The 12,586-nt window shown below is 46.3% G+C and overlaps 1 protein-coding gene across 1 annotated transcript; it reads right to left on the bottom strand.

Moving 5' to 3' along the window:
• Window positions 1-6,962: 6,962 nt before the first annotated feature.
• Window positions 6,963-10,111, bottom strand: TLR7 (toll like receptor 7). Its single transcript, XM_054715461.1, has one exon. The coding sequence runs from the start codon at window positions 10,100-10,102 to the stop codon at window positions 6,968-6,970; it is 3,135 nt and encodes a 1,044-aa protein (XP_054571436.1). The 5' UTR covers window positions 10,103-10,111; the 3' UTR covers window positions 6,963-6,967.
• Window positions 10,112-12,586: the final 2,475 nt, after the last annotated feature.

The following is a 12,586-nucleotide window of genomic DNA, read 5'->3' as shown; positions in this document are numbered from 1 at the left end:
GGGGAATGGGAAGAGATTAACTAAAGATCTATGCATACTCGACCTGGCCTGTGGGGATCAGGCCGAAACTGGCAGTCTGACATCCCCTGAAGGGTCCCAGGTTGTGAGAGGCTCAGGCCAGGCCAAGAGACCACACTGGTGCACAAATTCATGCACCAGGCCTCTAGTCTATTATATTTTCTTCCCACACCCCTCTTTGGAGACCTAGCCAAGGTAGCTGAACATCAATACCCATAAGGCTCTACTAGGTGGCACTATCCACCACATACATAGCACAACAGTCAGCATCTAATTCAGACACTAGGAAGATTACACTAAAGACATCCCAAACCATAACTGTAAGCAGGACCTATGGGACCGTGAATCAGTTGGCCATGTGCCCCTAAATCTCTACCTAAATCTGCCCAGGGTACTTGTCCAAGCTGTCTTCACATTGCAGCCCTGAACAGAACTGCCCATTCTATATAGTTCATTAGATCCCTCCAAAGCAAGTGCCAAGTGGGAAGCAATTTGAGTTGAAGTGCAGCTCCACTCCCTAGCGTGGGGTTAAGGGCACCGAGGGTTACACACAGAAGGAGAAAGAAATGGAGCGCCACTGTGGGGAAGGGAGCGGGCTTTCCTTGCTGGTGATCCCTGTATAACAGTCCTGGTACCCCAAAGGATGATGTGGTACTTCCCAATGGGGTCCGCAGACCATCTGCTGCAAAAGCACTTGGGCTGTTTCCAGGAATGCAGATCCCTGGGCCCCAGAGACCAGCATCTCTGGGGTGTAGACCTGGAATCTACATGGTTTCAAAGCTCCCTAGGTTTTTCGGGTCCCCAGGAAAACTGGAGAAGTAATCGGATTGGTTGGACAGAACAGGATCATCTTGGGTAGGGCCATTCAGTCCCTCTGTGACCTTGAGCACTTAACTTAACCCCTCTGATCCCACCTTCAACATTGAGTTGACCCATCATCTTTGAAATGGAGCTTCTAATACCAGCCTCCTAGAGGTGATGTGAAGATTTAATGGAATAAATGAAGCATTTCATTTGCTTTTGTTGGTTAATAAACATGACTTCCTTTCCTCTCCTTTCTCCACCATGCCCCGCCCAATAACATTGTCCAGGTACTAGTGACCTCATCTCACACCCTCCTTCCCTCCTCACTCCCTCCTTGCCCTCTTATTCCCTTTGGGGACCCACTCCCATGAGTCGGAGCCAAATATGTGCTTCTTTTAAAATCCATCCTCTCCAGTCAGAACACGCTGCCTGTGTTCTGTCCACTTAGGCGGCCTGCTCTGGAGAGGTGATCTTCTCACAGATTGACCCATCGTGATGCGTTAATGGACAAGAGTAATGCGTTCACTCCCTGGCAGGTTATAAACGAACTGGCTATTTCTAATATGATGCTTCAATCAAAAGGCAAAAAATCGTGGGAAATGCAGACCTGGGAGAGACAGGTGGGCACTGTGAACCGTTTATTTAAGGGCCGTCACCTGGTCACAAGGCCCTGCGTGGTGGGCCTCCATGTGGACCTGGCCCAGGAGTGTTACGCACTGTTCCAGGGGTAACTACAGGACAAGTTCTCACTTCTAGAAGAATCCATGCACTCTTCTCACCAGGGTGGTCCCCCTGGACAATCGGCCTCAGATATGAGTTCATGGAGATCCTATCTTATGAAGAGGGAATATGCTAATTGACCATCATGCCCTCACAAAGATGGCGGTGCCCACAGCCAATAAGGAGGGAACATGCTAATTGACTGCCACGCCCTCAAAGATGGTGGCACCCACAGCCACAAGATGGCAGTGCCCAGTCCCCTCAGCCCTGCTGGGGCAGCAGGTGCGCGGCAGGGCTGGGCCCATCCCCAGGTGGGTCTGGCCACTCTGCACACCTGCCTCTGGAGTCCCCCAGTCCCCTCAGCCCCCCAGCCACCCAGGGCCAGCCCAAGGTGCAGGCAAGCCTCGGATATTGGCTGCCCAGCTGCCCAGGGTGGGCCCAAGGTACAGGTAACCAGGGCTGGCCGAGGCTTGCACTGCTGGCAGTGGCAGCAGCAGAGGTGTGATGGGGGCGTCACCTCTCTCCTTTCCTCTCTTTAAAAAGTCAATAAAAATATTTTTAAAAAGAAATTAATTACAACATGAAATTAGGGCAATCTTTTAAGTTTTTAAAATATATATATATATTTATTGATTTCAGAGAGGAAGGGAGAGGGGGAGAGAGATAGAAACATCAATGATGAGAGAGAATCATGGATCGGCTGCCTCCTGCATGTCTCAGACTGGGGATCAAGCCCGCAACCCAGGCATGTGCCCTGACTTGGAATTGAACCCTGACCTCCTGGTTCATAGGTCAACATTCAGTCCCTGAGCCACGGGGTCAGGAAAATTAGGGTAATCTTAAAGGCAGTGCAGCAGGCCTTAACGCACATGCTTGAAAGTTGAGATTAGGAGAGAGAATACGAATGCGCATGCGGTGGAGAGTCAGGCTAGAGACCCCCGGGGAAGGTTGCAGGGAGCCGCCTGTAGAAGGCGGCGCTCACTGAAGCAGCTGGAGCGTTACTGTGAGTGTGGGAAAGAGATCAGTGCTCAACCAAAGCGCACCCAAACCACTGCTTCCAAACAAGGCTCCAACCGCAACCACAGCTTTCTCTTCCCCTGGCACCTCAGTGAGACCGCCCCCCCGCCGCCCCCGGGGGTCTAAAGCCTAAAAGGGAACTGACAGGGAGGGGGAGGCCAACCAAGATGGAAAAGACCGAAAAGCTAAAACAGTGTGAAACCGCCCTCTCGTCATGTTATTGTCACCAGCATGGGTGGTGGTCCCATCATGAGTGGGCAAAGGCCGGGGGACACAGGGGCCACCCAGGCATTTTCCCTCCCTGAAGCCGTTCCCTTCACTATGTTGGTCGGTTGGCTGTTGGTCTCATGTTCTCCTTCATCACATTGACTCAGTGAAATGGATTAAGTTCCGGCCCTGGTGTTCTCCAAACCACGTGTCCTTCCGAGCTCCCGCCCATCGTGTTCTTTGCTCATTTCCCTCCCAGGCTGCTGTTTGTATTCAGAAGATACAGATCATTCCTTAGGATCCAGGGCTCAGTCTTCCAGCTGATGCAACCGGTGGCATGTCCCATGACTGACTACTCCTGAGGCCTGGCACCCCAAAGCTCCAAGGAGGGAGGCGCTCCCACGGCCTGGCTAGGAAATGGGCCCCGTGGCCAGTGTTCTCTGCTCACTTCAGCACGTGCAGAAGAGGTGGAGGACAAACAGAACCTTAGCCCCAGCCCAGTTTCAAAACGGAGTCGTGGCCCAGCTGGTGTTACTCCGTGGTTGAGTTTTGGTCTACGAACCGGAGGTCATGGTTTGATTCCCAGTCAGGGCTGGGTTGCAGGCTCGATCCCCAGTAGCGTGTGTGCAGGAGGCAGCTGATGGATGTTTCTCTCTCTCTATTCCTGTCCCTTCCTCTCTCTCTAAAAAATCCTTTTAAAAAATTGGGTCATGAAGACCTTGCAGGATATGCACCCTGGCTCTCCTTGGTTAGGATGAGAAGGAAGTAGAGAAAAAGCCTGTCTTATGGATACGGGGGAGGTCTTAGGCTCCGATGGTCTTAGGCTCTACAGCAGTGGCTCTCAACCTGTGGTCATGACCCACAGGTTGAGAACCACTAGCAGGGTCGCCTAAGACCATCGGAAAACACAGATATTTACATGACAATTCATAGCAGTAGCCAAATTACAGTTATGAAGTAGCAACGAAAATAATTTTACGGTTGGGGGTCACCACAACATGAGGAACTGTATTAAAGGGTCGCGGCATTAGAAAGGTTGAGAACCACTGAAGAGTGTTCAGACAGACAGAGCTAGAGAACCTGACTCAGGACCAGGGCTGTGATCAGACCCCTCCTACTCCCCTACAGTGGCAGACCTGTGCTTTGCCTCTTTATCAGCCATAGCATTGGCCCTGCCCAATGCCTCCCTTGTCTTGGACCCTAACAACGCCCGAGTCTTGCTGAGGTACAGCCTCTATCTGAGGAGGAAGCCACACCCTGGCCAGGTCCAGGGCTGAGAGGGGCTGGGGGCCCAGCCTGGATGGTGGAGTGGGATTTATGGAGAATCTGGAGTCCGTTCCAGAGCAGAGGCAACTAGAAGCGAGTCAGAGGATGAGCAGGACATTCCGAGGTTCGCAGGTGACCAGGCAGTCACCCTGTCCTGTAGCCTGACTTGGTGGCTTTGAACCGGAACCATCTATGAATGGCTCCAGTTGTTCAGAACTCCACAGGGGGCTCTCAGAAGGTTCAAGGAGTGACTAGTCAAGATTACTAAGGGCCCTAGGCGGTTTGGCTCAGTGGATAGAATGTGGGCCTGCAGGCTGAAGAGTCCCGGGTTTGATTCCGGTCAAGGGCACATGCCCGGGTTGCGGGCTTGATCCCCAGTGGGGAGTGGGGGGTGTGCAGGAGGCAGCCGATCCATGATTCTCTCTCATCATTGACGTTTCTCTCTCTCTCTCCCTTTCCCTTCCTTTCTGAAATAAAAATAAAAATACATTAAAAAAAGACTTATTGTTTTTTAAAAAAAGATTACAAAGGAATTAAAACTAAAACCATCTGTTCATGCACTTTGGGTTGTTTCCTACAACAAACCACTGTACTTGAACCCCATGCCAAAATGCGCTGTGGTTTCTAAGTTGCATTATTTTCTGTTTCCCTTCCTCTTTTTTTAAATATGTTTTTATTAATTTCAGGGAAGAAGGGAGAGGGAGAGAGAGAAACATCAATGATGAGAGAGTATCATGGATCAGCTGCCTCCTGCTCGCTCCCCACTGGAGATCGAGCCCACAACCTGGGCATGTGCCCTTGACCGGAATCGAACCTGGGACCCTTGAGTCCGCAGGTCGACGCTCTGGCCACTGAACCAAACAGGCTAGGGCTGTTTTCCTTCCTCTTGATGCCTTGCAGAAGATGTCTGAGTTGCCTTCAAGTGCTTTATGGTTTATAAATTGGCAAAATAGCTTCAACTTTATGTATCTGAAAGGAAGAAAATTTAGGATGGCCAAAAGCCAATGTTCTATGTTATTATCTCTGTTTTCACTGAAGAGGGAAGGCATCTATAAGTACAGCCGGCCCTGGCAATGTAACCATCCCTCCATTCTAAAGATTAATTTGGGAATTTGTGAGCCTTAGTAATTGATCACATGTCCTTTGGGAATAATTCATATGTTATGTATTTACAACCATACTTAAAACTTTTAGCATTTCCGTCTATGACAAAATACAGAACTAAATAACTCAGGTGAATTTCAACCCAGTTGAAACTATGTGTGTCTTCAGAATGTCTGGTCCTTTCTGTTGTTATTTGAGCTGTAAAGCTGAAGTTCAAGGTTGAAGCTCTCTCAGTGATAAGGTCTTTAAACCTCGGTTTTCCCTCCCCCTTCCTCCCTAATTTAAAGGAAGCCATACCATTGTCACCCTGCCTGATAACTACAAATAAATACATGCTTTGGCTCCTCTTTTAGAGTTTACCATCAAAGTCATCAAACGCTGATGGATCAAGGTTGCAGATACTTATAAATATACCGTAATAGTTAACAAAGCAGTTTGAAAGATCATTGGATAGGGCGATTTGAGACACAATACTTTGCAATACAGATAAAAATATTTATCTATGGCCGGGCCGGTGTGGCCCAGTGGTTGCGTGTCAACCCATGAACCAGGAGGTCAGGGTTTGATTCCTGGTCAGGACACGTGAGGGGGTTTCAGGCCCGATTCCCAGTAGGGGCCGTGCAGGAGGCAGCCGGTCCATGATTCTCTCTCATCATTGATATTTCTCTCCCTCCCCCTTCTTCTCTCGGAAATCAATAAAAATATATTTTAAAAAATATTTGTCTACGGCAGCTCGGGCTCCTATAATAAAGTACCGTAAACTGGGTGGGTGGCTTAAACAACAAACATTTATTTCTCACAGTTCTGGAGGGTGGAAGTCCAAGGTCAGAGTGCCCGGATGGTCTGGTTCCAGGAGGACCCTCTTCCGGGTGCAGGCTGTTGACTTGTCTTTGCATCCGCACATGGTGGAAAGGCAGCAAGCGAGTTCTCTGGCTTCTTCTTATCAAGGCACTAATCGGATCACGAAGACTCCACTTTCAGGGCCTTATCACCTCCCAGAGGCCCTCCCTCCTAACACCATCCCATTGAGGGTTAGGATTGCAACGAATGAATTGCGGGGGGGGGGGGGGGGGGGGGGGATGGGGAGCAAACAGAGTCCATACAATATCTAAGCAGGTAAATGATTATCAAAGGTAAAGAGCATCACCCGGTATGAAAACAGATCATTTTGCTTCCGTGTGTAAATAGACCGTGCCCATCAATGGGAAAGCTGCTCCTCACCATTCCCTCATGGAACCCAAGGGAAAAGAGCTAGTGGTATTTTGACAGGCAGCCAATACTCCGTCTGCACAGAAGGGGGCGCTAGATGACACTGAAGTAATTAGTTGAGGCGTTAAGGTTTTTACTTCACTATTTAACTCTGGTACATTCTGATGTCATGTAGATAGATGCCGGTTTTTTTGTGTGTTTTTTTTGTTTTGTTTTTTTGTTTTTTTACCCTATTTATATACATGCCAGTACTTCCTATGGGTGGAAGTGTAGTTCTTAATTTCATGATTGCGTGTGTACTTTGTAACCACAATTACAGGAGAATCAGAGCGAGCCCCATCTCCTCTACTTGCCACCCTCCTCCCAATAGGATTTCATCCAGGAGCAGAAGGGAGAGAATCAAATGGCAGCGGAGGCACAGAGAGATGAGAAAGACGACTCATTGCATTACATAAATCCCATTTCCCAATTCCTTTGTCATATATTGGTGGCGCCTTTCGGATGTTGGCAATCCCAAGTGTTAGAGAATTTAAAGCCACTCTTGGTGAGACATCTTTGAGAAAGTCTGGGCAGCCAAGCTTCTCCTTCGTAAGTTAGGCAGTCACATTTTTGCAGAGAAGAGCTAGACTGTCTCCTTGAACACCCGGCTATAGGTCACATGATTGTCTGTGGCCAGGGCATTCTTCAGACACTGCCAGAAGTACGGGTGAGCCTGTGGGTTTGTTGGCCACTCAAGGACAGAACTCCCACAGAGCCTCTTCCGGAGCTGGAGGAACTTGGACTTCTGAAGGGGCTTTTCAAGGAATATCAAGATAATCACATCCACTTTTTCATCTATGAGCCTCTGATGGGACAAGTAGAAGGCTATCTTAAAATTCTCAGTCTTTGCATACTTGTCTGTCATCACGAACACCGTCTTTTTGCTAAGCTGTATGCTCTGGGACAGGTTTTCCAGAACTGGCTGCCCTGGTAACCAGTCCCTTTCCTCGAGACATAAATTAAAATGTTTCTCTCTCGGGTCTTCCAATTTGGCTACCAGCTCATCCAAAACCCACTCTGTCACTGCTGGGTCTTTAGTGTCATATACAATGAAAGCATCATAGCAAGAGTCTGGGGATATCAGACGCTGATACCCCTTTATTTTGGCCTTGCAGAAATGGTAACTATACCACACATCCCAGAAATAGAGGTGGCTCGCTGTCATAACCACCATGAGAAAGAGAGCAGCCGACATGGAGAGCGAGAACAGAATCAGGTTGGTCAGATCTAACTCACAGGTATACAGATCCAGAGAGACCACACTTTGGCCCTTGTGTGTTCCTGGCCCCACACAAGTCACATCTGTGGCCAGGTGAGGAATAGTCACCTCTGTATGGTTAACCCACCAGACAAACCACACCGCATCACAGGTGCACAAGAACCGATTATGATGCAAAAGCAACATCTCCAGTTTATTGAGGACGTTTTCTGGAAAGCTAGTCTTTTGGATGATCTGTATTTTATTGGAGCTGAGGTCCAGATATCGCAACTGGAAAGCACCTTGTAGAAAATACTTTGTCAGATACCTGATTAGATTATTGTGAAGAATTAGTTTCTGGATGCTGCTGGAACAGTTGGATAATCTCCGAGGGACAGTCTTCAGCAGGTTGTAGCTGAGGTCCAAAGTTTCTAGATTCTTCAGATACTGGAGTCTCCCCCAGTTGAAAGACTTGAGCCCATTTTTGACCAAAATGAGAGTCTTTAGCCGTGGAGGCATACCATCAAAAACTCCAGGAGGCAAGAAACTCAGGGAATTTGCAGAGATATCCAATTCCTCCAAGTTTACCAGATTCTTGAAGAAATGTAGGTATCTGTCATCACCATCTCTCCATAAAATATCCAAATGATTTCCTCTGAATTCCAGAGTTCTCAGAGATTCGCTCTCCATGGTCCTGCTGGTGGAGGTAGAGATGTCATTGTCATTCATCATCAGTTTCTTGAGAAACTTGAGGTTCTTGGTAAAGTTTAGCATGTGAGTAATTCCTTCGGATTGAAAATAATGGCTGTTACTACTTATATCTAGAACTTCCAGGTTGTGTAACCCATCAAATGCTGTTGAGTAGAGTAAGTCAAGCCGGTTGTTAGAGAAATCCAAATATTGCAACTGCACTAGAGGCTGAAATTCACTCCCATTAAGACTTTGGCTGATGCTATTTCCGGACAAGTTTAGGCATTTGAGGAAAGAAAGATGCTGAAAGTCAGAGGACCTGATGAAAAATATGCTATTTTTACTTAGGTCCAAGGCCTGCCCATACTTGAAACACTCTTCATTAAAACTCAAGAAAGGAGGTTCTTTGTTTTTGTATCTGCAACTCCTTGCATCTTCATCATATTTGAAATAATGTAATTCTTCAAACAGCCGGGGCCCATGAGGTCCTACAGAAGTTCTGGTGTTTGAGCAGAAGCCAACTTCACTTGCATCTCCTGACGGTGATATTTTATTCACTGAAAGGTCGATCCTTTTCAATGTTTGAAATTGTTCGAATATGCTGAGGTTAGCAATTTTGATAAAATTGGTGCCCAGATCAAGAACTTCAAGCTTGGTAAGGCTATGTAATGGGGAGAGGTCAACGAATTTCAGCTCCTTAAAGACGTAGCCCCTGATCCGCAAAACTTGCAGGTTTTTCAGGGAAGAAAAGGCATCTGACAGTTTCATATACTCATGATAGACCTGAAGTTCATAATTGAAAGACAGATCCAACTGGACAAGGTTGGGAAGAAAATGTAAAAATTTGGCATCCCCAATTTCTCTGGCCAAGTAGTTTTGGGAAAGATCTAGCTCCTTCAGTTTGTTAAGGTTTTTAAACCATCTTTGGGGTACATTCCGAAGAGAGTTACTGTGTAGACGTAGAACTTGTAATTCTGTCAACGCGTCAAAAGCATTTGGATGGATCTGGAGGGGAGAATTATCTGCACAGGGTGTACAAGGAAATGGAACATTGTAACAGCGAGGGCAGTTTCCACTCAGGTCAAGAAATTGCAGTTGATTGAGGTTCTTAAAATCATCTTCTTGGATTTGTGTAATGATGTTGTTGTGAAGATAGAGTTTTGTTAAAGCAGATGGCAAAACAGCGGGGACGGCTGTAACATTGTTATCTTTTAGGGAGAGCAGTTTTAAATTGAGCAGTTTTCGGAAAGCATCTCTTTCGATGAAAAAGGAAACATTACAAGGATTGCGATAATAACAGTTTTGGCCCAGGTAGAGTTCCTCTAGGTTGGCCAGTTCCGTTAGATTACTCTTGTTGATGGAAAAGATGTTGTTGGCTTCAAGGCTCAGCAGCTGTAAGCTGGAGGGAAGACCCAGTGGTATTTCTAGAAGCTGGTTTCCATCCAGGTAAAGGGATCTTAGATAAGCGAGTCCACTAAAGCTTCCGGGTTTAACCTGCAGTTTCTTGGTGCAAATGTTGTCTTTTGGCCCCAGTCGAATAGGTACACAGTTGCATCTGAAGTCTATCTCTATCAGCTGGTCCAGCCGTTGGAAGGAGGCGGGGGAGATGTCCGGTATGTGGTTGATGGTGAGGGTGAGGTTGGTGGTGTTGGTGGGAATGCCTTCAGGAATCCCCGTCAAATGCTTGTCCGTGCAGTCCACAATCACTTGGGCGTTTGGATTATCCACACTGACATCGCAGGGCAAAGTTTTCGGAAACCACCTGGCCCCAAGTTTGGAAATTAGGATCATGTTAAAAAGGATAAGAAATTGTCTCTTCCAAGTCCGCATTGGAAACACCTGGAAGGTGAAGAAAGAACAAATCACCATTCGAAAATAGAACGAGAATCAGAACTGAAAATTCCCCTTTGCTGTCTCTCTTTTTAAAATAAACAACTCAGCCCTGGCCAGTGTCGCTCAGTTGGTTGGGCATCGCCCCATAACCAAAGGGTTATAGGTTCGATTCTCAGTCAGGGCACATTCCTGGGTTGCAGGCTCCATCTCCAGTCGGGGGCGTGGAGGAGGCAACCAATCAATGTTCCTCTCCCTCCCCCTTCCTCTTTCTCTGAAAATCAATAAACTATTCTTTCAAAAAATAATAAAATAAGCAACTCAGGTATTTTCTAACCTGTCTAAACAGCACCCCCACCCATGACTGTATTTGTCCCCATCACTGAGGTTCATAATACATATTTAGCTTTTAGCATCTTAGCTTTTCAGTTACCTAGCTTTTAAGGTGCTAGAAGCAGCATTCTCCTGTTCACCGTTATCTAAGTGCTACCATGGAAGATAAATCAATTAGCTGCCAAAGTGTGAAATTTTGGGGTGAAGGGATGTTAAAATGCAAATACATCTGGGAAGAAAAACACATTAAGACTTTAGTGTGGCCTGGTTAAGTAGCTCAGCTGGTTAGAGCACCATCCCAATACACCAAGGCTGTGGGCTCAATCCCAGGTCAGGGCACATACAAGAATCAACCAATGAATGCATTAAAAATAAGTGGAACAACAAATCAATGTTTCTTCTCTCTCTCTCTCTCTCTCTCTCTCTCTCTCTCTCCTTCCTTTCCTTCCTTCCTCTGTCTCTAAAATCAATAAATTCTTTAAAAAGACTTTAGTACAATTAATGTTTGCTTGCTAAGTTTGCTCTGGTACACATTACAAGAATCTTTCACAATATTTGAACCACTTAATATTTTAAGTAGGGAAACAGTTTACAGATTAAGACAGTTCAGCCATATTAGCTGATTTTCCAAGGTCAACCAACTCCTGCTATTTTGGCACTGACTTTCCTCTTGGATGAAAAATGATTTTTTAATCCTCACCTAAGGGTATGTTTTTATTGACTTTTAGAGGTAGAGGTAGAGATATATAGAGAGAGGGCTGGGGGAGGGAGAAACATTGATGTGAGAGAAACATCGATTGGTTGCTTCCCATACATGCCCCAACTGGGGATCCAACACACAATTTAGGTATGTGCCCTGACTGGGAATCAAACCCACAATCCTTTGGTGGATGGTATGACACTCCAACCAACTGAGTCACCTGGCCAGAGCTCCTCTTGGATGTTTTTTTGCAAATCATCTCCAAGGTGATTCTAGGATGAACATTTTCACAGTGAGTTTATATTACATAAATTTGGAAAGGAGTAGAGAGTCAGGCATTGCCTAGGGACCCCTAACTGATGGAACAGGATGGATACTGAGGCGAGTGAAGGCAGGAAAATGGGGATATCTGGAGACCTAACCTTAATGATGTTTCTTGGGCATTCGGGTTTAACACAAGAGACACTTAGACCCCGGGGAGAAAGACCTTACAAGGGAATACGGAAGCACTGAAGAACTTTACTAATCACCCTGTCACCTTGAAGCTGCCCTGCCTTTGAGGGTGGTTGAACCTAGGACTTGCTCTCAAGTTTTAGCATTTCTATCAATACTTCACTCCAGACAACTAGATTCCAGATGGGTCTGTCTCTCTGATTCCCCTTCTCCTCTACAATCCACTCATCAAATGGCATCAGAGCATTATTTTGTAAACATGAATCAGGTCAAGTACAATGACTTCCTACTACACGTTGAATGAAAATCAAAGTCTTTACCATAGCTTATATCATGAATATCCTGACTCCAGCCTATCTCTCTGACCTTGAACCATCTTTCCCCTTCTTTGACCACACACCAGACATCTGGCCTGCTTTCTGTTCTGCATTTAAGCCAGTTGTGACACTTGCTGTTCCCTCTTCCTGAAATGATCATTTTCTTCCTCTTCTCACAGCCAAGTCATTGCCATCTTTGAAGTGTCCGCTTCACTGACACCTTCAAAGAGGCTTTCTTTGGCCAAAAAATGACCTCTACCCCCCCCCCATGTAATAATAGTGATAATAACAATGACAGTAACATTTGTGAACTTAGGTAGCACCTACTGTATGCTGGGCATCATTTTCAGTGCTTTACATACGTTAACTCATTTAATCATCATCATAACTACATGAGGTGCTACTAAAGGTCCTCAATCCTTACCCCAAAACTTTGGAGCTCTATGTGTTTTGGAATTCAGACTTTTTCAGATTTTAGAAGATAATATGATGCATGTTCCCCATATGATGCAATACTCCTAACGTGGCCTGGGGCAGCATTCCTTAATCAAACACAACCATTTGTTCAGTGAGGCCCAACACTGCCACTTTAAGTGGGATTTTTTAAAAAAAGAAGAGAAAAGGAAGAACCAGCTCATTCAGTTCCGGTCAAGATTCGCCCTCACATGAGTTCAGATCGTG

The sequence above is a fragment of the Eptesicus fuscus genome, chromosome 1 (genome assembly GCF_027574615.1).
Source record: "Eptesicus fuscus isolate TK198812 chromosome 1, DD_ASM_mEF_20220401, whole genome shotgun sequence".
NCBI lineage: Eukaryota > Metazoa > Chordata > Mammalia > Chiroptera > Vespertilionidae > Eptesicus > Eptesicus fuscus.
The sequence above is the reverse complement of the archived record's forward strand: the minus strand, read 5'-3'. Positions and strand labels throughout refer to the sequence as shown.

Coding starts and splice junctions, on each gene's coding strand:
- TLR7 (XM_054715461.1), bottom strand. CDS start 10,102: ATGCGGACTTGGAAGAGACAATTTCTTATCCTTTTTAACATGATCCTA.